The 26134-nt window shown below is 43.6% G+C and overlaps 1 protein-coding gene and 1 long non-coding RNA gene across 2 annotated transcripts in view; one reads left to right on the top strand and one right to left on the bottom strand.

Moving 5' to 3' along the window:
* The window catches only part of LOC138109320 (bifunctional heparan sulfate N-deacetylase/N-sulfotransferase 4), a 55920-nt gene extending 32155 nt beyond the window's left edge, over positions 1-23765 (top strand). Inside the window, exons 4-14 of the mRNA XM_069012532.1 lie at positions 22-207; positions 1154-1282; positions 12267-12449; positions 13357-13453; positions 13552-13675; positions 14547-14721; positions 15764-15934; positions 17213-17322; positions 20168-20270; positions 20520-21039; positions 23329-23765. Coding sequence (XP_068868633.1) covers positions 22-207; positions 1154-1282; positions 12267-12449; positions 13357-13453; positions 13552-13675; positions 14547-14721; positions 15764-15934; positions 17213-17322; positions 20168-20270; positions 20520-20639 — 1398 coding nt within the window. The 3' untranslated portion in view covers positions 20640-21039; positions 23329-23765. The remainder of the gene's footprint in view (positions 1-21; positions 208-1153; positions 1283-12266; positions 12450-13356; positions 13454-13551; positions 13676-14546; positions 14722-15763; positions 15935-17212; positions 17323-20167; positions 20271-20519; positions 21040-23328) is intronic.
* On the bottom strand, positions 126-11600 carry LOC138109321 (uncharacterized). The gene is made up of 3 exons (XR_011150399.1): positions 11523-11600; positions 1126-1319; positions 126-1047 (listed from the first exon to the last, which is right to left on the bottom strand). It is a non-coding gene; the product is annotated as an uncharacterized lncRNA (long non-coding RNA).
* Positions 23766-26134: the final 2369 nt, after the last annotated feature.

Here is a 26134-nt window from a genome sequence, read left to right as displayed (position 1 = left end):
CATCCCTCTGGTGCACTGCAGGAGCACGGCATCCCGACTGGCATGGGCTACGCGGTGGCCCCGCACCACTCCGGGGTGTACCCGGTGCACATGCAGCTCTACGAGGCCTGGAAGAAGGTGTGGCACATCCGGGTGACCAGCACAGAAGAGTACCCACACCTGAAGCCTGCACGGTACAGACGGGGCTTCATCCACAATGGCATCATGGTACACTGCATTTCCATGTTCATAGCAATAGTACTGCAGGGACCCCAAAGGGGGCTGGTCTTACTGAATGCCTCAAGTTTCCCAGCATCGTTCAAATTCCCTGGGATCAAAGAGTTGTAAGGATGCCAAAAGAGTGCATTTGTTAAGCAGTTTAAAGGAGGGGGAAAAAACCAAGTCACACAAACTCAGGCAACTGCAAGAGTATTCCTGAGAAATTAAATGTGCTCGTGGTCCCATCAGCTGCCAACCGAGTCATGGCTGCACTCTGTGAAATCATTAAACTGCCTAAGACCTGTGTTCCAAGCTCTGCTTCATCTTTATGCATGGCAGGATTAGAAATCCTTCACCTGGGAAGGTGAACGGGTGTAAGTAATCTCCTCCAGCACTTCTCTGAGGCTGAAGTTTCAGCTCTGCTCCTGAAATTCCCAGAGCCAGGACTGGGACACCTGCCTGGCTCTTCCAGCCCATGCACGAATGTGAGGAGAGAGAAGGCTCCTCCCATGCGCCTAAAAGTGCACAGAGGACAGGAGAACTTACCAAGTTCTTTGGCCTGTCCTACCAGCCAGCTGCACCCTCTAGAGAGGGGAGACACAAAGATTGGCTGTGCTTAAGTGAAGTGACAAGTATTCCAAGGGTGGTTGAAAGTCCCAAAAGCTGATCTGATTATTGCCTGTGCATACCAAGTCAAAATTGTGATCCGCTAAACAAGGCAGAGGGAGTGTCTCAAAACCAAATTCCTGCACAGAGTCCAATTACTGCTGGAACAGACTCAAAATCAGCATTGTTTTTACACACGTATCCAAAAGCTCTGCTAAATGTCGGTTTTGGTTGTTGTTTTATCTGAGTGAAAAAAAAAAAAAAATACTGAATTAAGGGAAACAAAAGTCCTTGCCCAGGTCGATTATGTCTCTGCAATACCTGCAAGCTGCTGTTCTTTTGTTCCCAGGTGCTCCCTCGACAGACCTGTGGCCTTTTCACTCACACTATTTTTTACAAGGAATATCCTGGCGGTCCTCAGGAGCTGGACAAAAGTATCCGAGGAGGTGAACTCTTCCTCACCATTCTCCTGAATCCCGTAGGTACCTTCTTTTGCTCTTTTTCGGACGTGCTCACTAACAGGAGGGAGGGAGGAAGGGAAGGAGATCAGTTTGGGAAATAAAAACCAGGACCACTTGCTCAGAGGTAATAAGCAGTTTAAGAAGAAAGGAGAAAAATGTCTTCTGCCAATTTCCACCTACAACTGTACGTGCAACAATTTCCTGGGAAAAGCATTAATTCCAGCTCCTTAGTGTTTCCCAGCCTGAAGCCAGGTCCCCCTGAGAGACTTATCTGAGGCTGAAACCAACCTGTGAGGGTACAAAAAGCGGGTCTTGTTCTTTTTTTCCCCTTTTCCACAAGCTTAGCTCCTCAGGCTCTCCTGATACAGCTCAATGGAAGCCCCAGGGCTCAGGCCTGATATCATTCCTCCACCACTGGCTCCTAAAAATAGGTTTTGAGCTGCTAAAAACCTGCCTGGTGCCATTTACAACAGCAGCCTAGAGGTGCAAGGAGGAAGGGAAAGAGCCAAAACCCCCCATATATCAATTATTTTTTCTTGCCATTGTCCTCCCTCCTTCCCATTCCACCCAAACAAGCTGCACTAGGCACAAGATAAATGTCTCTTGTCTTGCCAGGTGGCCTTGTTTTCAGTGAGTTTAAACTGCAGTACTCATTGGCTCCTCTGCAGAGCTAAAGAAACTTCAGGTGGAGCTGACTCTCAAATCCAGGTCACTTTTATTTAGACAGCTAAATATAGATTTTTGGTATTATACAATTAGATGCTTGTGAGTGAAAATTTTGGCTGGGTAAGTAACATGGTGTCTGAGTCAGATTCAGTGGGCTTAAAGAAATGGGACATTTCTATCAGGAATTTTTCTATACTGTACACGACACCTCATTTGAGAATATAATATATCCCTCTTCTTTATCCTGTCTCCCCATTACTTGCAGTTCTCTCAGGCTGGCTTTTCTTCCCATAGTTTCCTTAAGTGTAACTTGGAATTGACCCTGAGCTTTATCATCCTTTGATCAATGCCTGTGCATTTCTCACTCATGTGAAGATTTCCTCAGACTTGGGCAGTGCAGCAGCCTGCAGCAGAGCATGTTCTTACCCCACAAACAACGCTGAGAACAGCCCAAATTCCTCAGCCAATCTATGTCCCAATAACATGAGAGTGACACAGATACTCGTGGTGGTATTTGAAAAACCTTCAATAATCAACTTTTGATTAAACAGTTTTTCTAGAGGTTTACAGAAACTCTGTCCCTTCCTCGGGTTGTGGTTAGCAATTTCAGTAAATGTATTACAAATAAGTATTAAGCTCAAATACCAGAAATGTTTGCGCTTCCATGAAGCAATACCACACAGACGGTTAAATCAGAAAGTGCCCAAGGGACACTGCACTGGAATAAAGTTTGCAGAGAGATTGTCAAGGGGATCTTCTGATGGAATTTTTTTTTAAATGGCTTCTGCTGCATACTCTGTGGCTCAGAGAGGTATTTTCACTTTCTAATTTATGAATCCTAAAGATGAGTCATGTCTGGCAGAGATGATTTAGTAGTAGGCAGAGGAGGGATAAATTCCACCAAGACAGACAGAAATCAAACCAACTTCCTTCGAGTTTTAATGAGGGTTATAAGAATCCCAGGCAGACCTTTGCAGAATCCAGCTAAGGCAGCAGGCTGCTCAAGTCTGCAGTTTGGGGTACTTACTCTGTGCATAAACACTTCAAAGTAAAGCTCATTAAAGTTAGTGGGAAAGGCTCAGCAAACAGACTGGGCTTGAAATAAACCCAAACAGTGAAACTCTTTCAAAAGGTATCAATCCAGCTCCCCTCTGAAGGGTTTCCTTCATTTGGAGGCTTAGAGCAATAACAAGGAGCTTCAGATGTATGTGCAAATAAATACAAATATAGTTTGGGGCAGAAAATGCAACATTATCTTCTTGAACTTTTGTTTTACTATTTCATACAAGCAAGAAAAATTTCAGTTGAAAGTTTCTTATCTCCCTTGCCAGGCCAAAGCAATAAGGGTTAAGTTATAATCATCTTTGATGTTATTTACTATGTGGTTTGACAAACATCAAAACCCAGTGAGTCACTAAATCTTAATTAGGACAGACCTCCCAAAAGCCGTAGCACTGCACAGCAGCAGTGAAAAGAGAGCAGCAAAACCACCACACTCACTAGAAAGAGGGGAAGAGGAAAAAATGACATCTAAAACTCCAATCAACCAAAATGTAAAAAAAACTTTACAAAACTGGTTTTGTGCCCAATAATTTTGATAGCAAAAGAAAACTTTTCCCAAGACTGAGATTCTTGTGACAGCATAAATGTCTCTATTAAGTATAGTAAGATCTTAAGCCAAGAAAACACATTATTACTCCAAATAGTGCATTGCTACTCATGGTGTATCTCCAAAGCCAGGAATTTAATGCCAAAGAGCATCAGACAAGAAGAACACCATGTCCTTAACAGGAATATAACACTACCCAGCTATGTAAATATGTTAGAAAATTCTCTGGTTCTGATCAGCCTTGTGAAAAAATATTTAGGTTTTCTGCAGGTGTGCAGCATTCCGCAGCTCCGGCAGCTGAAACAAAGTCAACTTGAAACTCCTAAAATTTAGTTTCTGTTTAAAACCATTTTGAACAGCATCACATAATTTTTTCTCTCCCTAAACCTTTCCAATTCTTTACAACTTTTTGCAATGTTTTGAGATGCCTTCAAAGATATTTTTTTAACATTTGCTTCACTGGGTTATGCAAATAGAAAAAAAATTTATGGCATTTCAAGGAGTTCAACATTTCAGTCATTTTCAGCCTTTTTAAAATTCTACCTATCATTATTTGCTTAGCTCAATTATGCTTTAGAATATCTTTTTCTTCTCACAGAATACATTCTTAAAATCTCCCTTCCTCATTGTTTCCTTCAGCACTGCTGTGCCACGTTCCTTTCCATTTAAACATCTTCCCATCAACTTTCCAGGCACTTCTGGTTTTGCCACACTCCATAGAGAAAGACAAGTTAACCAGCATTAAAACCAGCCTGCTTTGAGGTGCCTTTGTTTTTTTTTTTTTTTTTGGAAAGGGAGTTTGGTGTGGAAGCTGTGGTGTGCCAAGGTATCTTCCAAAGCTCCCAGCATCTGCTGTCATGACCAAACACGGAGCAGGAGGTGGAATGAACAAATGGGATGAGCGGAGCAAATCCCCTGCTTTGCTTCCAAATGTAACCCATGAAAATTCAGAATTTCAAAGACCCCATTTGTAACATACAGTCCCCAAAACTGAAATGCTTTCAGCAGCAAAAAAAAAAGCAAGTTTCTCACAGGAAAAGTTAGAGAACTCCATTGGAATTGAAGGGTTTCAGGGGGATTTTCCACATCTGAATGTCAGGCTCCAAACAAAGTGGGTTCTCTGACCGCTGCCCTTCATTCAGTCTCCCGGGAAAAGCTGTGACATGTTTAATGCTTTTACAAACCGTTCTATTTATCACCTCTTCAGCATCCACAAGGTCTCCCACTATCTGTTTGATAGCTCCTCTCCTTTCCTCCCCTGCTCCACAGGCCATAAACAACAGCCATAAACGTTTAACAGCCAAGATAAGCTAATAAATACAGCCCTAAATATTATTGCCTCTACAAACAACAGCGAGAGAGTCATTTCTCCTAAAAAACCCACCTCTTTAAACCAGAGAGCTTTTTATTAAGCCAGCAAGTGACAGCACAAAAGGCACCTCAGTGGAACACTGCAGCAGAAATCGGTGTGTGGGGCTCTGAGGAGACCCAGCAACACCCACTGGCTCGGTTGAGTTGTCAGTGAATTGGATTTATTTGCCAATGCGGTGCATTTTTTCCCATTACCTGGTCACCTTGAAAAGTGTTTGGATAACCCAGGATACTGCCACCCCCTTTCCTGCAGCACCCTTCCTATTCTTCCTTTCTTTGCATCCTTGTTACACAGCAATTTACCTGGGCTGACTCTTCCTCTCGCAGGGCATTTTTGTTCTGTCTCCACTGTCTCCTTTCTAAAGTTCCACCATAAAAATGGGCACAAGTCATTTTTCTCTATATTTTTATATATATAACCCTCCCTAGTCTAGATTTACACCTGCCTCACCGCATAGGATCTAGAGTCAGGCATACCCTGCACAACACTTGCCCACAAAACCAACAGAGTATCACGTACTTGCAACTGACAGATCAGGTTAAAAATGGAAAAGCAGCAGAAAAAGGGAGAAGTTAAACGCTTCTTCAGGCTTCTCTTCCCACTTCAATCAAACACCCGTAAGAAGCTTTAACCAGAGGTGAAACGTGGCAGATGAATTTCAGGAAGATTAGCTTCTTTTGCAGGAATTTGGTTGTCAAGAGCAAAATCAGACCTGTGATTGAAAGGTAACTTTGAACTCCCCTCAGCAGAAGCTACAGGCAGCCCATAATAATGTACATTATTATTCTAGCTCCCTCGGAAGTGGCATGGGACGCTTTTAATTCTGAAGGCCACTTAAAGGCATTTCCATTTTTAAACTCTCACCGTGACTAAAGGGTTATTGCTCGTTTCCAGCCTGTTAGATCAACATTCTCCACGTCCCGCATGTGCCACACTTGGAAGATTTTGTTCTTGTTTCCTGCTCTCGCTCATCACGGAGACAGAGGAGAATCACACGTTATTGCTTTGGAATATTAAAAGCAAATGCAGAGAGGGGTTAATTTATACCTTCCACTAGAGACTTGGGAATGTTATTATGAAACATCGTGAGTGTTGATAATATTTTTCTTTTTATTTGCTTTGTTTCTCTGAGCATAGCTGTAGAAGGAATAAAAAATAACCTTGGGCATTGTAGGAAATGTGCTGCAATCCAAAAGTAATTCACAGAGCAGTTCTGCTGAGGGCCCTGTGAACTGAGCATCTCAGCACATTTTGGGAACAGGAAAAAGCAGGCAGGCAACCTCCCCACTACATAAATGTCAATATTTGTGGAGCTGCAATTATCAGGGTACAGCCCATAGGGAGAGACACGTCCCTCTCCAATCCGACACTAGGGAAAGGTTCATTCTACCAAATTAAAAGGGAGTTTTGTTAACAAGTTACATCAGAATTTATCTTAATGGTGATAAACACACCAAATCAGCCCGACCTTTCTCATGTTTTTCAATCTTTTCCCCCCTTGGTAAATCATTATTTTTCCCCCTCATCCCGCATGGCTACCCCAGCTGCACAGAGCTACTACAGGGAAATATTATCCCATGGAAACTCAAGCCTTCAGTAGCATATTTAGAAACTAATTAGCTTAAAACCCAGAGCATGAAGAAAACGTTTCAAGGATAGCACATCTCCTTTCCTTCTTTCATGACATTTTCCAGCTTTATGAAAGCTGATGCTCCACTCCACATATTCTGATATTTTACCAGAATTACTTCCCAGCAAGTTGGGTGGTGGCAGAAATAGCAATAAATGACTGCGTGTCAACAAGGGGGTTATTGGGGAAAGAGGGAAAGAATCTGTTACCTTCATGCACACACCATGCAATAGTTTATTAAAGTGTCAGGAGCGAGCCTTTAAGGTGAAAGTGAGCTGACTCAGAATTCTCTGATTATTGAAAATGAATCCTTAATAGAAGTAAATGGACAAGAACAAAATTTCCTCGCTGTGTTCGCCATTCAAAATTAATTGGAAAGTGGATGATTTGAGAATATTATATCCTCTAGTGAACTGAAAATGCTGCGTTTTTTCTCTGAAACCAAGAGCGGGGAATTAAATTAACTCTGAGGTTTGTTTGCTCAGAGTAGGCCACCAAACTGGATTAATTAATCATCATTTATGAACACTCTATAACCCAGGGCAGTCAGAAAACTGCTAAAATAGCAACATGACACTAGAACCATTATAAAAACAAATGATAAATTTCCTTCATCTCCAAGCTGTATCAACTTGCCAGGCATTTCTTTGCAGTTGAAAAGAAAATATCCTGAAGAAAACTCTTACTTAGTGTTTGTAGGGGTGCTCAGAATAAACAGAATGATGTACTCTTGTTCTGCAACTTCATGTGCTGTGCAGGGTCCTGGGCAGTCATTTCCATAGGAAATGCCAGGATTGTGTTTCCTTCCTCTGCCTGAAGACTATAGGGTGTCGTGTTAGGGATAAAAGACATCATTCATCTGATCATTCCAAACTCAGTTAGAAGCAGATCTTAATTTACCACATCTCTAAAGAGAAATGGCAGAGAAACTGTCATTTATGGGCATTTATCCAAACTAATCATCCTTTGGACTTCTTTTTGCCTGGATGTCCCTTGCCCTCCATAGCTCTGCTTCATATTAAGCTTGACTTAAGCCAATAGGACCCAAACCCATTTCAACCTGCTTAATTTCCTGGACTTGAACTTGGGTTTATTCTTGAGGCTGAGCTGAATAGATTTATATTTTTTTTAGAGAGAGTTTATAGTCTAAGGAAGTCTTTTTAATGAGAAAACACAGATGGCAAGAAAAAAAATACCTATATCATGAATTTCACTAGAAAATGGAAATAACAAGAGGATTGAATTGCTGTAGACTTCTGCAAAGGCTTCCTGGGGCCCACAGATGTGAGTGGCAGCAGCGCATTTGGGCAGAATTTATTCAGCTTTGGCCACAATTAGCTGTGCTGCTGATCACTTACACAAGTGTGACAAATGACCAGACATAAAACATCCATTCAGATTTTCCACCCTCACGCAGCTACACGCCAATTGCACAAATTCATCAAAAGCAGCAGTTACTTTTTCACAGGCTCTGAACGCATGTGCTAAGAGGAAAAAATAACAAAATCCATTTTTTCTAATTGCAAGCTTTGAAAAATAATAGATATATTTGAAAAATAATATTATTTGAAAATTAATGGATATATAACTAATATACTTAACTAATGGATTAGAACTTCCCAACCAATTTTCTTCATCTGGGACCCCACACATCTGTGGTGTCAAAAATGTGTATGACCTGGGAAACAGTGGCTGTGTTGGCATGTATTCATGACTTAGCCTTTATTTTATAAGCAAAACTTGGAGAGATAATAGAAAAAAAATAAAATATCAAACCTAGCAACTGTATTCTCAGAAGGAAAAGAACAAGGCACAGGATTGTTCTGTCAATACTAAGGAATTCATTTAATCCTGCCAACTAAACAATGGAAAAGTAGAAAGTGTTCCCGGGTAAATGAGAAACAATTTTGCTCTTCCAGTAGGGAATTTTAAAACAACATAGAGGCTCTACAGCATTTCTACAGCTGTCCCAAGGCCACTTCCCACCAGTGATGGACAGCAGCTTCCACTCCCATCCTGGGAGCACTCGAGGTGGAGAGCAGACATGGTAACGAATATGGGCATGGGAAATAAAATGCCATTCAATGGTTTTGTTTCCCCTTCAATCAAAGACAAAAATGCTTCTGTCCAAACACTGACTTTGTTGCTTTCTTTAGAGATATTACCTTTGGAAAATATTTGATTATCCTGTCAAGAACATTAAAGTGTAAACAGATGTGCAGAGTGGAAAGGGAGTAAAAGTAAAAACAAAACAAAACAAAACAAAACAAAAAAAAAGGGCGATTTTTCAGGCACATAAATGATTTTGCTTCAGCAGCAGAAGGGTCATGAATATGAATAGTGCTGAATTCTAGAGAAACCATTTGTCATTATTAAAATTAGTGCTTTGTCAACACAAAACTCTCCCTCCCAGCTTCCTCTTAGCCACACAAACAGCTGCATTACGGGATTCATTATCAGGAAATGGGGCTCTGGCGGGACAAGCCTGTAATCCATAATGGGAGGCTGCTCAGGGTGGGAAAGGGATGAGACACTCCAGACTGAAAGAGGTGGTGCTGTGGCCAGCCTGGCACGGAGCTGCTGGCGATTAGCACATGAAAATGTGTCAGGTCTGCATTCCTGAGCCGTGGCCTCCCATTTGCACAGCCAGGAATCCAAGGGGCTGCCAGCCAGATCCCGGTCCGGGAGCCTGCGCTTGGAGGGGCCGCGCGGCAAAACTGTGAGCACAATGGAAAACCGCGGAGGAGCAAAATTCATTTCTGTGGGAGACAGGCGTGCGGGAGAAGAGCCGAGCAGTAAATGCACTTCCACATTCCTGCAAGAACACCACGGAGTGCCCGACACGCCTCTGTTATGCACAAGGCCCAGCTACAGCCCTTGCATTAATTCCTCCCTTCTTGCAAATCTTATTGCGAGGTGTAAACGCAAGGCAAAAAGCTCCTAATACAGTAAGCATCAGTTTCCTCTCAGAAGAGCAGAATTCCCACATGAGACCCATCTCTGGCTCCTAGGCTTTCCAGCTATGGGCCAGGGCCAAACAACCAGCAGGAGGAAAGGACCTAAAAGGGAACATTGATCCTATTTAATTATGGAATAGCTGAGAGGATGAGGTGGAACACATTTATACCTAAGTTTGGTAATTGATTTTTTCATTGCAAGTGTTTGATCAATGAATAGGGAGAGTTTCAGATATCATCAGAAAGGAATCAGCCAATATTTTATTCCCAACATGGGATTGCCATCCTTGAGATTGTGTTGCGCTTCAGCTGTGCCCTCCAAAGCAGGGGGCTAATCTTTGTCCAAAAACAAGCGCTTATCAGCTAATTTTCCCCCCTGACAATTACAGGGGGAAAAAACCCTCTTTATTCTGCATTAACAGGGCTGTACTTCCAGAACAAGCACACAAACTCTGAGTACAGAATGCAGTTTCAAGGCACTGGTTTTACATTCCAATATTTTTTTAAAGAAGCCCTTTGTTTCTCTCTACTAGCTACTGGAGGTTTCATTTTCTATGTAACACAAGCATGCACATACAAACATTTCATATAGAGAAAACACTGTATATCTAAAGTCTGGATGTAAGTGGTGTTAAATAGCCCTAGGAACAAAAACCAAATAGTGAAACAGTGTGATGGGCCTGCCATTAGTTTACAAACAATCTCATATCATCCATGCTCTAAGTATGAACAGTTAAAACCTATTGCCTTTAGTCTCAAGTGACTTGGAGGTAGAAGGCAAAGAACTAAATACAGTTTTATTCCATGAATAACGCATCATATCTGGGTTTTTTTCACTTCCAAAAAGACCAACAGGGCAAAAGAAGCCAAGAGAGATGTCCAAGATCTTTTGACTCCATAGAGTGATTAATTGGATCTTTTAAATTGGTTTGCAGCGCAATGAAACTCCTAAAATAAGCTAATACTCATCTCCTACAAGTAAATTTTAACATTAAAAACAATCTCATCCATTTTCAAGTGTAAACAAAGCACAAAGAGCACACAGATTTACTTGCTTACTTCATTTGCTGCAATAATATTAAATGTCATTGGCAGACCCTTTAGCACTTATCAAACAAACACTCCAGAGACGAGGTGATATTCTCCACCAACATTTCCTACGAGTCTTTTCCTTTTCATCACTTTAAAACAGTTTGCAGCAAGAACTTTTCACATTTACAGGAGTTGAACTGCTTGAAACTAGGAAGGTTCTGTTTGTGTTGGCTGGGGTTTTTTTGTGAGGAGAGAATGATTTATTACCTTTCTTATAAGTTTCTGGGGTAGTACATAGAGATATGCACCAAGTTTAGGGTAATTTTAAGATTCGCTCTGTTTATGTCAAATACTTGGGGTCGTAAAATGCACAGGCACTGGAATCCACCAAATCAATCCACAGAAAAAAAGAACTTGTACAGTTTCCAATCTCTGCTCAGCAGAAGCCCAGAGCAAAATAAAAGTGAAGAATAAATTACTTTTTGTGGCATGAAGCGTGCACAATGCAAACCCACTGCAGAGGGGCCATGAGGGACACTTTCTCCTAAGCTCCATCTGTCTCCCCCTTTCAAAAGTACTAAAAGCCTTGTTAATAATTTAACAAGCTAATGGATGTGTTTTCAAACATCGGGGGCTGATGTTTAAAGAAGCACCACCTCAGCACAGCAAGAGGGTGAGAGTGGGAAGCTAGTGGCTTCTTATCCCAGTGGATAGTGGCTGTTGTGCTAGGGACAACAGAGCAGGAGCCTGCTGGAGGGAAATCTCTCTCTCCAGGTAGATCAGTGCTAACAACCTTCCTGAGACACACACAGAGGTATTTTAGAGCTTATCTCCAGCATATCTAAGCCACACTCCAGGCTCCACAGGCATGCTGCCTGAACACTGTCCCCCATGCCTGGGTTGTGCAAGGTGTCACTCAAACTACATTCAGCTGCCCTCCAGACACATTAATTCAATTAATTTTGAGTTTAAAAAATCAAAATTCACTGACCTAAACATGACTCCTGTAGTAGTTTTCAAAGGAGGAGTTGCACGTGCTCTCCTGCAACCTCTTCCCTGCTGCCTGCACATGACTTTACAATCTCAGTCCCATTCCTAATCATCCGAAGCAAGGATCACCTGGACACAGCCAGCTCTCTGCAAAGCAAACCATTTCCCTGGGAATCAGGTGTCCTCACTGTTGATAGCTAATTCCTTCAGAATGAGGTGCTTCAGTCCCCCAAATCTGCCTGGTTTACACCCCCACCCCTCCCTGCAGCTGTAATCAAATTCCACTGTCAGTCCATCCTGTCTCAGGCCAATGCACTGACTAAAACAGCCAAGTGACAACATTCAGTTTGATGGCGTCTGCATAAAAGTAAATAATGACAATCTACAGGTAAACCAGCTGCAAAACTGAGTTTAATCACCTCGTGGAAAGAAAATGCTGCAAAATATATTTGTCACATTTTTCTTATAAACTCTCTTTACCCCTCTGAAGTAAATCATGAGATCTACAAAGCAGTGGCCACGTAAAGGCTGATAAAAAGACAGAAGTTATTTCAGCTTTAAGGAGAAAAAAAAAAAGACGTACTTAGGTGAGACACCATCATTCCCAAAGCCTGGGAGTTTTCCTGTGTCAGAACTTATTCCCCTACTTACAGCCATGCTATTCTAAGCAAGCCAGCCAGCATGGGGAGGGACAGCATATCAGATTTTTGGTGTGCCATGCCTGAAAGGCTCCTCTTGTCCCCAGATCAGCATCTTCATGACCCACCTGTCCAACTACGGGAACGACCGCCTGGGCCTCTACACCTTTGCCAACCTTGCCAGCTTTGTCAAGAGCTCCACGAACCTGAAACTGCAGACACTGCCCCCAGTGCAGCTGGCTCAGAAGTACTTCGAGCTCTTCCCCGAGCAGACAGACCCTCTCTGGCAGGTAAAATCACATCCTCTTCCTCCTCCAGCTGCAATCTGCTCATTGGAATAAGCATATTTTCCTCTAAAAAGCCTATTTTATGAATGGGAATGTGATCTCAACAATGTAATTTCATGGTTACACGTACCTGGCTCTTCTCTTAACTGTAATACCATGAGCCATGCTGTGCTTTTGGCTACACAGGCATAAATCCAGGGTGGCACCAAGGAAACCTGTGCAGTTATTTAGGGTTTACACTGGCAAAAAGGTGCAGAAATTTTCCCCTTTTATTTTTGGCCCAGCTACAAAGGAAGTATAAATCTATAATATTTCCACTGAGCTGCAGCAATTCCCATCAGTTAATGATTTCCTCCATTATATTTTGTTAATTTTATTCACCAGCAAAGTGCATCCTCTGTTAACAGTCAACACTTTGCAAAAGCAGCATCTGTATGATAACTGCTTTAAAGAGCAGCCAGTCCCAACCTCTTCTGCGGGGCCTTTTGTTCACAGGTTTTTATTTTGCATTCACAGGTAGTAGAAAGATAAGGAGATGAATAATATCCCACATTTCTCTTTTGTCCTTCCCTTTTGCGTTCTCACGTAAATTAAAATTGGCACTAAGCCCCGTGCATCTGAAACCATTCTGACAGCTCAAAAAGTAATGCCTCGAAGCTATTCAGAGGTTTCCATTTTAACCTCAAATGGAAACGTGATTAAATCAATGTTTCAATCTTTTTTTTCCACCCCTTCTTTTCCGTTTCTGCTAATGACTGAACCTAGTCCTCAGTCATTCAAAACCATTATACACACACTGTGGGATTTTACTACTCAGTGTAGGGCTCTGGCATTAGTGCATAACATTGAGACCCTGCAAAGATTTAGGATCCCCCCAGTGTGATGTGCACAACCACCTTTTCTCCTTCAGAACCCGTGTGACGATAAACGACACAGGGATATTTGGTCCAGAGACAAAACTTGTGACCACCTACCCAAATTCCTGGTGATAGGACCCCAGAAAACAGGTAAGAAGCACAAGTAGAGCTTTTAAAAAGTTTCTACCAAGTCAAAGGTATTTTATTTTTTTTCTGTTTCCTAATGGCATCTCTTTTTGTTGTCATAGGAACAACAGCCCTTTATTTATTCCTTCTTATGCATCCTTCCATTATCAGCAATCTCCCCAGTCCAAAAACTTTTGAGGAAGTTCAATTCTTCAATGGCAACAACTACCACAAGGGAATTGACTGGTAAGAAGAATGACAAAACCGAGGTGTTCATTCTTAATACATGGAAAATCACAATGGAACAATTCCAGGAGCAGGTGTGACATCGCCTTAATTACTGGATGAATTGGTTATGCTTGGAATTATCAGACAGAAAGAGAATCTAATTGGTAGTGATGGGACATGTAATCAAGCCCCTAATTTTGTTTAGATATTACAGGAAGAATTTTCTGAGTTTTCACACGAATGCAGGAGGCAGCTCTGTCATGATTTCTGTCTTCATGCTGAATAACATCTCTGTCTTGTCATCGCTGTAGGAGCTCTGACTTACACTCTGTTCCTTCCAAAGTGGCTTTTCATGAAGTGAGGTTTGATTCATCTCTTCACGAGAATCCATCCAATCAATTTTAGATGGAAAAGACCATTCAAAGCCAAAATTCAAATCTTGCATTCTGAAAGTGTCCAAAAGCAAAGATGTGTCAGTTCCAAAATGAAGAACTTCAACAATGTTAAATTTAAACAGTTTGACATTTAAATGTTGACATTAAATGTTGACATTTTGAAGCTTTTCCCATTTTTTTCTGCAGCTAAAACTGAACTCACTCCAAACTGGTGAAAGATATCCCTTTGACACTGAAGTTATTAGCAAAAATCCCATCCATCTCGGGAAAAACCTAATTACCAGACTTCATGAGGGCTTTAGCTATTACCAGCACCACCTAAGAGCCAAGATGCATTCCCATTATTCCAGTCTGGGCTGAGCTGAGAAATTCAATTTTGCTTCTTGAGAATTATGTCTGAAAATTCACCTTTTCACTCACCATGAAAATGGGAAGCATGGGGACATGACCCTTTTGTGCTGCTGCTAATTCTAACAAGTCTCTTCCCCTCCAAGGTACATGGATTTCTTCCCCACTCCTTCCAACATCACCACCGACCTCCTCTTTGAGAAAAGTGCCAACTATTTCCATTCTGAGGAAGCTCCCAAGAGAGCTGCTTCCCTCATCCCCAAGGCCAAGATCATCACCATCCTCATCGACCCGTCCGACCGCGCCTATTCCTGGTACCAGGTACGGCCCTTGCCTCAAGGAATGGACAGTGGGACCAGTGGCAGGGGATGATGGCCAGCATAGTGGGATTCTGTGTCCTTGAGCAAGGAGTGGGGGCTACTGCACAGCACTGGCACTGTGTGGAAGCAGGAGGATGCTGGATACCAGTTTTTGCAGTTGGCACCTGTGACACCTGTGTCAGAAATGATGAAACTTCCCAGCGCAGAGCTGCCACCAGCTGTAAACAAACAGTTTAATCTCAATTACAGCTGACAGGGCAGAGAAGGAGAGCAGTGCTCCTCACCCAGGGACCTACACAGGGAGAAGGAGGGTGGCCCAGCCAGGGAATCAGAGCTCCTGATGCTGAGGGTCTGGCACCACATCCCTTCCTCGAGTGTGTAAGCTCAGCAATGTGCAGCGGTGCACAAATGGATCCAGCATCTCCAGCCGTTTCCAAGCAGTTATGAAGAGCTGTGTCTGGAGACACTGGCTTTTTTCTCTCCTTGGAAATAAAAGCAAGGCTGTTGTTTTCCCCTGGAAACTTCCCCCTGGAAACTCTTCCTTGCCTTTTACTGAGCCCACACCCATCTGCAACAAAATCTGCACTATTTAAAACCTCTATTTTTAGAGAAATGTATAAGCATGCTTGTGAAATCTGGCGTAGGCGTACACATAAGGGAAACACTAAATGCAGTGTTAAAATAGACACAGATTAATAATGCTGGAATAAGCATGAAATACATCATTTCTGATACTGCCAGGAAGTTCTGCAAGGAATAAAACATGGCCAGGGGCTGCAGTTTGCACCCTTGTAATATCTCATTGACGCCTTTACGACTGCCAAGGCAAAGTAGTAAAACAATGGCTCCTCACTCCCCAGGGAGAGCCTTGACTGAATGGTGTCCCCACCCTGCTTCCTTGGCCCCCATCCCTCTCCTACCTGGCAGAGGTGGCACTGAGGGGGAGCCGAGGGCTGCCGGCACAGCCCTCCTGGCAGCTCCCGGAAGATTTAAGGCTTAATCTTCAGCGTCCTTGTGAAACGCATTTCAATATCTCCCACCAGCACCAGCGCTCCCACGAGGACCCGGCTGCCCTGAAGTTCAACTTTTATGAAGTGATCACGTCCAGCCCCTGGGCGCCGTCGGAGATCCGGGCGCTGCAGAGGCGGTGCCTGACCCCCGGCTGGTACGCGCTGCACATCGAGAGGTGGCTCACACACTTCCCTGCCTCACAGGTAATGGCCAGAAACCTGCAGCTGCAGCATGAGACATTGTGGGAATGTCTGACAAATTCCTTTAGAAAATTCCAGGGCTTTTTCTAAAAAGAAATTTCATCCTGCTTCCCACTCAGTCCCTATCATAGAAAGCTTCACATTTATTTGATCCTGTTGTGGAATTGGCCTTTCTCAGGGCTAGAGCATAGATTCCTTCTTTTGCCCCCTCTTCCTTCAGATATTTTATTGAATTGTCTTTTATAATCTTTCCCATGAAAAATTTACCCAAACACATAGACCTAAAAAAGATTTCCATTGCTAAAGTAATAATACTGAAATAACCCAAAGCAAACATTTTAGTACCATAAAGTACACGCATGGGCACTCTTTATCCAAGGACATGGTCACAGGTCAGTTCATATCTGTACCTACTGTAAGAAAAAGCTGTAAAAGGCTGTATAATAAGTGAACAAAGGAACAAGGATCCCCAGAGACTGCTCTGTGTGGGACAGAATTTTGCTGAAAGGAGGCAGAGCTGAGTGTTGCCTGCTTTGTCATGGATCCAGGGGAAAAAAAGAACTAGAAGCTCTGTCTTCTTGCACTCTTCCTTTTTTCTTTTTATACAGCCTCAGCTGTCCTACAGAGAGGAGAAGCAGGTCAGTCCCTTTTCCAGGAGAAAATCTCAGTTAGTTATTTACTTCCTTCTTTCACCTCTGGCCTTTCTACTCTTTCATAAATGGGGTGGGAGTCCTGCCCAGAGCTGCTGAGCTTGCAGCAAGGGCAGTATTGCCCTGGGAGCAAACAGGCCACGTCTCCTCATTGCCCACCTCATCTTGACTTAGTCCTCCAAAGGAGATGAGGATGTCCTGGCAAATTCTGAGCATGCAAAGTGTGCTGAGCATCCCATGCCCTGTTCCCTGGGCTCCTTCTCTGCTCTCACCTGGGGCTGCTGCCCTCTCTCCTCAAGATTTTCCACAGACACATCATAAACCTCAACAATATTTTACATTCTCTCCTTATCTCTTTTTCACAGAATTCTCTGAGACTCAGGTTTGGCTTGGGAGGTTTAACTCCTGCATGTGAACAAGGTGCCCACACAGAGTTACAAGGTGCCCACCTATGCAAATTCAACTCAATGAAGTAAAAAGTGAACCTAAGAAGTTCACCCATATGAATGTTATTAGCACTGTACAAAGTCATGTGCTAATTTAAATCCAGGTTGCCACAGAAGTGAAATAATGCCATTATTTTGTTAACCTTGGTCCTGTTTCCAATTAAGTGCCATATTTACCCCTGCAGTTGCTCATTATTGATGGACAGCAGCTGAGAAGTGACCCTGCTACTGTGATGGATGAAGTGCAGAAGTTTCTGGGAGTCTCTCCTCATTATAATTACTCTGAAGCCCTAACGTGAGTGTATTCCTCTTGTGTCTGCCCTGTGGGAGCCCAGGGTACGTCCCCTCCCACCAGGATTCCTTGATTATTGATTACAAACAGATCAGGACAATGATAATTTTGAAAAGCTTGGGGTTCTCTTCCCTCAGTCTCCAGGAGCTGAAGCCCGCTGAGTGTCAGGTGTGGAAAGTTTGGCTTAAGTGTTTTTATCATTCCAATAGGAGCCTGATGGCAGAGGTTGGGTTAGAAGCACTCGTTCCCTAATCCCATTTCCTGTCTGGATTTCCATGTACGGTTGAGACTCCTGCAGGGCCAGGAGTGGGCTGAATTCCCCTCTCCCCTCTTAGTCCAGCAGAAAATTGTAAGAAGCTTTTGCCCTGAGCTTCTCCGTTTGAGGAGCATCATCTCCTTACAGCTCCAGCCCTGGGATATCCATGGGCTGGGAAGCCTGGCACTGCAGTTGAGGCTTTTCCAAGTCCCCTGTGCAAGCAGAGAGCACGAGCCAGCACATGCAGTGGGAAGCAGAAGAGCCTCTACTTCACCTTCCCTGCAGGCTGGTCCTGAGGGAAAACACAACTGCGGACTTTCCAGCTGCCCCACACTGCTCCTCTCTGCTCACAATTACCATTTAATGTTTCCTCTCCTGGGAGGGTTCAGCTTATTTATATCATAGGTTCAAAGTAAGACTTCAGTGCTTAAGAAAGTTGGTCTGCCAAAACCTTTTTCTAGAGGAAATATTTTGGATTTCAGAATGCAATTTTTTAAGTCACTGGTTTCCTAAGCGGATGGAAGAGAGGAGGAGTCTGAGCACAGAGCTGAGCTACTGATGTTTGAACAACTCACAATTGCACATCTGCAGTGCCTTCTGCTGGGTTTTTAAAATACACACCCACAGACATACATCTTCCTTTCTGGAACTAAATTAAAGTCAGTGGAGTTGCACAGCAGGAAGAAATTTGGCCTCTCTACTGGTTTGGACAGGAAAACTGGATTGTAAACAGATCCATAAAATTATGCACTCCCTGTTTAGAGGCATCAAGAATGCAAATGGGCTATGGAAGCACACACTTCTGCACGGATTTGGGATGGAAGGGAAAAATGCATTAAAGTATGTAGCTGCTTTTTGTCCAAGGGGAAAAGATTGCATAGGATTCTTCCTAGTCATTACTGCCTAACAAGTGCACACCGCACGTTTTTAAAGGTGTCAGGAAGCAGCCTGAGGACCCAGTCCTGTGAACAGCACTGAGCAACAAGTCCATCACCCTGAGTAATTATGTGAAAGTCTTGCAGGGGAGTAAAATCGACCCAGGCAGAAGGGAGGCGCTATCCAGAGCCATGGGAGGGGAGCAGAGGGACCCAGAGGCGGGAGAGGCAGGGCTCGAGGAGAACACAAGATTAGAGGAGTGTGCTTAGGAAAATGTTTTCCCCTGGAGGGCTGCTACATTCTGTCAGAGAACAAGAGAAAAATCCTCATGGTGGCATTGCTTGGCTCTTCCCTCGGAGGCGTTCCCTGCCTGTGGCATCAGGTACTGCCTTCCCAAAACCCTGCCTCTCCCCCAGGCTTAGTCTGCAGGGATGGGAAGATAACCAGGCCTCAAAAGGTTTCTGCTGACAGCTCTAAAACGCTCCCCTGTAACTTTAGCCTTAGGGCTATCACTATTTTTAAATAAATACTTCCACTGTGCCCAATTACGTTTACAGAAGCCCTGAGAGTTCCGTGATTTCTGAACGCAGAGGGTTGAATTCATCCTGAGCTGTCTCACCCTCTTTTCCCTTTCCCAAATTTGCACATCCTTTTCATAATGTTCAGTAAGCTCCTTCTGAGACAGAAATATTGTTTGGGGCATAGTTTTGCAGTTTCCCTTTTACCCAGCACACGATATTGCTGCTCCTCCTGGGAAATTAATGCAAGGCAGCTAAAGCACTTCACCATGCATGGAGCAGATGGGAAAGGCCAAAGCAGAAATGAATCTATCATCAATATACCCATTTAAGCAATGATTTATTTGTTTTTAATTGATACAGCTACAGAGACAATTTAGGAAACAAAGGTCAGGCCTGCATTAATAGGCTGGGCAAGAAAAAACCCACGAAGAAGGTTCACCCTTCTCCTGAAATTCGTTCACTTCTGTACAGCAGCAAATTGCAGGTGCATCCGTGTTGTACGGACAGAGCTGGGGCAGAGAGGTGCTGTGTACCTAATTAACTCCGTGTCCTGGCCAATTATCCTTCATCTTTTTCAAACATCTGCTGAGCAGCAGGAATGTGCAGCGTTTGGATGTTTTATGCCTGCTGCAAGTCCCACAGCAATAAATTCCAAACTTAACGCCACGTGCTGTTCATTCCTCAGTGAGTGCGTGTTTCCAAGCCTTAATCTAAACCTCCTCTATCTCTGCATTTCAGACATCACAATCAAATTGCGTGCTTCAGATAAGGCTGCTAAGACAGTGTTTATGCTACAATGCCATCTTAGGAACGAAAATGGTATTTAGATGCAGTGATAGGGAGCAGCCAGCTTCTCAGGCGGGTTAAATCATCAGCACCCAACCTGCGCTTCCTTAGGAGACCTGCAGATCAACACTTCACCCCGTGTGCTGGACAAGTAGAACAAACATTAGCCAGTGCAGGTAGAGCACAATGGGAAAAGCTTCCCGCCTTGAGCTACTTCCAGGGCAGATTTGTGGGAAAAAATGAATCCCCAGAGTTTACACAGGAGAGGAAAGCTGTTTGCCACTCTGTCCTCAGAATTCCAGTCATCTCGAGAGATGTGTGCAGCATTAATTGTTGGCTAACACTGATGTCTCAGTAGCCAGGAGATGTTTCTGTAGTGAGGTCTTTTAAAAGATGTGATCCTCTATAGGTTTGACCCTCAGAAAGGCTTCTGGTGCCAGTTATTGGAAGGAGGGAAAACAAAGTGCCTGGGGAAAAGCAAAGGTCGGAAATACCCACCAATGGACCAAGAGGTAAGGGCTTTTCAGAAATTTATGGGAGCAGTTTTAATATTGACCCTAAATAAAGCACTTTTAAATTTTATTATTTGTTGTATTTTCACTGGGTTGATATTCCAAAAAATCAGAAACTTGAGCTTTGAAAGAGAGGGGATTAAGTGCCCCTGTGAGCGCCCTCTGTGGGGCTCAGATGCTCAGTGCACAAATGCCCGCCGGGTGGGTTTCCTTTAACCCTGATCCTGGTTTGTTTTTCCCCCTTCCCAGTCTCGAGCATTTCTGTCGAGCTACTACAGAGACCACAACGTGGAGCTGTCCAAGCTGCTGCACAGGCTGGGGCAGCCCCTGCCCTCGTGGCTGAGGCAGGAGCTGCAGAAGGTCAGGTAGCACCGGCGGGGACCCCGGCCAGGCCCATTCCTGCCCCTCAGACCCCCCCGCTCCTCCGGCTCACTCGGGATCGTCAGGACAGGACCTCATGGACACCGCTCTTCCCAGCAAAAACAAACCAACAAACCATAAGAGAAGAAAAAAACCCCAAATCCGACAACTGTTCGTATGCACGTGCTGACAGTGGAGTAGTGTCGACCCCTTTTGTCAGCTCCCAGGAAAGACCACGGAGCTACGTGGCATCCCCCTTTATCCAGACCAGGATCCGTGCGTAGCCTCGTTCCTCCCTTCACCAGGAAGTACCAGAAACTGTGTGTAGGACGGATTGACCTCGGATTGACAAATTGCAGTCTGCCAGGACACGGGCAAAGGATGGGAACATCTCTCACTGGACTGGGAGGTTGGTCATCCGCTGGGCTTTTTCCACATTTGTTTTCAAATCCTTTTAAATTCCAGGCAGGCCATGAAAGCAGGGCACTGCCAATAGCCTAATATTGACAGTTTTGTTTCTATCTGCAAAGCAGTGTTGTTGCTCTGAAGCCTTCAGACACTGGGTGAGTCATTTAGGGCCTCAGTCTGCAAGCTGTTGCAGAAAAATTACTTGAATGACCTTTTTTTTAATGTTTTGGACACAAACTACAGTCTGCTGAAGCACAAACTCTTTCTGTAGGCTTTTATGGAGTTGAAAGGACAAACACAGCCATTGTATATCACATATACATGTATGACATATATATATCTTCATTCCCAAATATCTACCTGGTGTATCTCTAGATCAGACACACAGTTAGTAGTCTTAAATGCCTGCTTTTTCTGCCCACAGGGAAATGAAAGGGCTTTTTACCAAAAAATGTTACATGAACTGTTCTTGGTTCTCAGAGCTGGGGGAGCAAGGTCAGCAAGGCTGGGCAGCAACTCGTTGTTTGTCCTGTATGGAGGTCATTCCTCAAAATGTGGAAGTGGCAAATACATGTATTTGTGTGTAACATACAAACTCACACTCCCTTATCTTATAGCACTGATAACAGCACAGATGACTGCAGTAAGGAGGGCTTTGGATAAGTAAGGCTTGGTCAGAGAAGAATATCTAAGTCGGCTACTTGATAGAATTATAGCTGTTAAAATGCATTAGAATTGGCTCAGCTTTAATTAAAAGAGGACTGCCTATCTTCTTGATTAAAAGCTAAACAAACATGACATTGGTTTCAGGAGTGTTTCAAGGAAATGAGACAAACACTATAAAATCCAGAAAATTATTTCTTGTTCTTAGCTTTTCATTTAGAAAGAAGTCTGTCTCTCCAGCTCTCAGCTCTGTAATGCCACCATGTCCTGAAAATACACCGGGTATTTTTATACCTCACTGTTACTTTTTAAGTTTGAATGGGCCTCACATTTCCGAGGGATCTCGTGTTCTATTGAAAAGTGACATTTGAATTGACTTCATTATGTGTCATAAAGATGAAATAACAGTATTTCCAAGTTTCATTCCCTCCACTTGTAACAGGACCCATCAGCACGGAATTTCCCTGGACCACCGTGTGACAGAGGAGCCTTTGTGACCTGTCTGTAAATGATCTCCGTTGCTTTTATGCCTTTTTATGTCGCTGACCACACATTTGCTGGGATTCTTACAGACCAGCAAAACAAAGGCAGCAAAAATGAAACAATTATTCATGGCGAGAGGGCTGTGGCTGGGAAAGATCATGCTGGTCCTTCTTTCCTGGTTGTAAGCCACAGGACTCCCATCCTTCACGTGCTGCAGGCTGGAAATCAGTAGGAGTTTTACACAGCAGGGAGGCTGCAGCTGCAGTTTGCTCCCATTCCCCTGGAAATGTGGATTCCAGGAGCCTCGCCACACTGGGGATGTGACCCTGTGGGGCAGACACAGGAGTCAGAGTCCATGGCAGCAGATTTGATGATTAAAGCAGGGCTGTGGCCCTCGGAAAGCCGAGCTTGCATAATTGAGGTTGTCTTTGAGCAAGAAGCAATCAGAACGGAATCCAAAACCCTCTAAATTATGCATTGACCTCTCAAGGTCTAAAATAAAGTTGTGGGATTAACTGCTCTGAGATGTTTTCTAATAAACCACGTTTCCTCTCTGATAGGGGAGCAGGCTGCCGAGTGTCCCCAAAACAAATTAAAATGGCGGAATCAGAAATTCTTGGGGGAGGAAATGGTTGCGTAATGAAAGCGCTGATGGGTCCAGGCTCTCTGATGTGATAATAAGGCAGTGGGGATGTGCCCTGAATACAAAAGCAGGAGCTGGGTGTTTTCTCCTCTTCCTTCCCCCCACTTCTTTCCCTCCCCATTCTGAGTCAGGGAGATGGGAGATCTCTCATCCCCTGAACGATCAGCCGACAATAAATGGGGTGTGGCGTGCTCATTTCCCCTCTGCTGGGCCACCAGAAAGGGAGACATCAACCAGTCATTTAGTTCCTGTCAGTAGCAAACTATGTTTCTAATGGGCTTAAAATTGATGTTTCTAACAGGAATATGAGTGTGTGACATCTGTGTCAAACAGGCACAGCACAGGTACATGGATCAGCAATGACCACCTGACAAATTTTATTGTACTTAAATAAGGCTGAGTTTGGGGTTTCTTTTACATAACTCTATGGCCATGGGACAGGAATTTCCCTGTCAGACAACATTTCTTACACTGTCTTTATTTCTCTTTTTATCCTTCCAGTTCATCCTTTTAGTGTGACTGCAAAGGTGTGGACCTTCCCACGGACTCGATTCCTCCATCACTCTCCTATCTAGAAAAGCTGCCAAAAAGAAATAAGGATTTGTAAGCGACACAGATTCTGAAGTGTCCAGTGCTCCAGTGACTGGATAACTTTTATAAGACGTCCTATGATTTCTGTAGTATTTCGGAACAAAGGACATCCTGTTGATAGAACTGAGGAAAAACTTCACTGTCTTGCCCAAGCTCTTTTTTTTAAATTTTTCTTTCCCCTCTTACGTGACGACAGCAAATCCAGTTGAAGAAATACTTGTTGTTTAAGCAGAAGGAATCAAAATAAATTTTGATCGCTCCAAGTATTTTTGGTGGGGGGGGTGGTGTGGGAGGTCAAGGGCTGTATTTGCTGGAATTGTTTCAAATAACTGATGTGCACACACCTGAATATCGGTTCTTCTCACTGCCGCAGAATAAACACTTCTGATGGTGTATTACCAAAAGAGAGAGCTCTGCTTCTTTCCTTAAGTCCTCTTTCCCATTTCCTGAGCCAAACCCTGCTCTTCAACAACCTGAAAGACAAAGCCATGTCTTTCAAATCATGCACCTTCCCAGCTCCTCCTGCCTCAGCATCTCCCCAAGGCTTCCACCCGCCCTCGGCACAGCGGCCCCGACAACGTGGGGTTTCCTGGTAGTGCCACTGACCTCCTCCTCCTCTTCCTCCCAAGCAGGAACACGGATCCAGGCAAGTGTGACACTTCAGTGTTTGTCACACACATTTCTGGGCCTGCCCTCCCAAAGTTTTGCCTCCCTGCACCCCATAGGAGTGGGACATGCAGCAGCCTCAAGCGAGGAATCTTAAAAGGCCCTGATTCCAACTATTGCAATTTCCTCAAACTGTGCACTCAGAAGTATGAGACAGATTCCCCCCCCCCCCCCCCCCCCAGTCTCATAGTGCTTCTACTTTTTATGATAAAATATTCATTTGTTTTAATGATCTGTGTCAGAATGAGGTTAAATCATATCAGAGTCAGGGATTCTTTCTACAAACCTTACAGAATAGCAAATTCCACCTCGCTAGAGCTTCTGTCACTGAGCAAATTAGAAGTGACATTACAGATACCTCACTACAAGTTTTGGCTTTTTCTTCCACGTCAGCCTAGTGCTTGTAGACAAAATTTTTAAAGGTAGGTAAAATTTTCAAAGTATTTTAGGAGTCTAAATCTGTTTGTAAAAAAAGCCTAAAAACTTGTAGGCCCTTAGAAACTAAAAATCAACTGGCTTTCCATCAGGCTTTCCAGGCCCAGGCAAGCTTCCTGCCCCAGACTTATTTAGTAAAACAATAGCAGAGTTCTTCCAAAAATTTATTACTTCCACAAAATTCATTAATCAGAGTATTCCATCCCAGAACCTGGAAACCTGAAAGCACCAAACAAACTTTTGAGGTGTTTGTGTAAAGAGCTTTTTCTATGAGGAGAGGAGAGGAGAGGAGAGGAGAGGAGAGGAGAGGAGAGGAGAGGAGAGGAGAGGAGAGGAGAGGAGAGGAGAGGAGAGGAGAGGAGAGGAGAGGAGAGGAGAGGAGAGGAGAGGAGAGGAGAGGAGAGGAGAGGAGAGGAGAGGAGAGGAGAGGAGAGGAGAGGAGAGGAGAGGAGAGAGGAGAGGAGAGGAGAGGAGAGGAGAGGAGAGGAGAGGAGAGCTCTTTGTCAGGCCTGTAAATATCCAAATCCCAGTCAGAAACTGATTTATAGAATGGCAGAAATGAATTCTGCATATAATTTATACTCCTATTTCCACTCATGAGGAATTAAAGACTTCCCAGGAAACCAGATTGATATTTGCATTTCAGTTGGCTGCAGCTGCTGGGTGGGGAGAAAAATGTTTAAAATACCTCAATAAAGCCATATCTGCCACTTTGGGTTTGCAAAGCTGTTTGTCCTGCTGCAGCTCACTCAAAGCAAACACAGGCCAGCTTTATAGTGCTCTTATTTCTTTGGGAATGGGAACGTGACATGTTAATACACAAATCTGTCTCCATCACAGAAGGTCAGCTAGGTTTATGGGCTGGTAGTTAGACTCATCCTGGGGTTTTTGCAGAGGTTATTTTCAGCCAGGGGAAGGTCAGCAGTGGGTGGAGTGGGATTTCTCAATCTAAGTTGTGATTCCATAAAATGCTGTGGGGGTTGATAAGTGTGGTTTATAATTTGGGAGATAATTGCATGCCATTCAATTGACTTTGTACTTGCTACTTCTCAGAGTCTGGTGAATGTCCTGCTGCCTTGCAGAACTTATCTGTAACACACATCCCCTGTTGGGTAATTTAGCTTCCCTTCAGAGGATGAGCTGAGCTTCAAGGAAGAGCTGGATGTACGAGGGGATGAGTTTTTACAGAACTTGCTCTGAGGCAGATATTTATTTACAGGGTTTTTCTTTAATTCTGTGTGTGTGTGCTTCACTGCGTTTGCCTTGGCTGGGGAATCATCTCCGTATTAAATCTGCATGCTCTCCAAAGGCACACAATTCCCATCAGCATCGGTGACAATTAAATATTCTGGTGAAGGAGAGAATAAACCCACCAACAGAAAATGTTATTTAATGACATTGTAGCTGCAGCACATCTTCCTGCAGAGCTTTGTGTAATCATACCAAGTAAGCAAAGAGAAATTGTTCTGCAACGTGAAGCGTTTAAAATTTCATAAGCAATCTCACCAAAAAAAAAAAAAAAAAAGCACAAAATCACCTTTTGAGTACCTTTTTATTTTAGGAGAAAGTTTTCTTTCTTAGATTTTGGGTTTTCTCTCTTCCTACATGAAGTACT

This window comes from Aphelocoma coerulescens, chromosome 4 (genome assembly GCF_041296385.1).
Source record: "Aphelocoma coerulescens isolate FSJ_1873_10779 chromosome 4, UR_Acoe_1.0, whole genome shotgun sequence".
NCBI lineage: Eukaryota > Metazoa > Chordata > Aves > Passeriformes > Corvidae > Aphelocoma > Aphelocoma coerulescens.
Note: the sequence above shows the minus strand (reverse complement) of the source record. Positions and strands in the feature narration are given on the sequence as shown.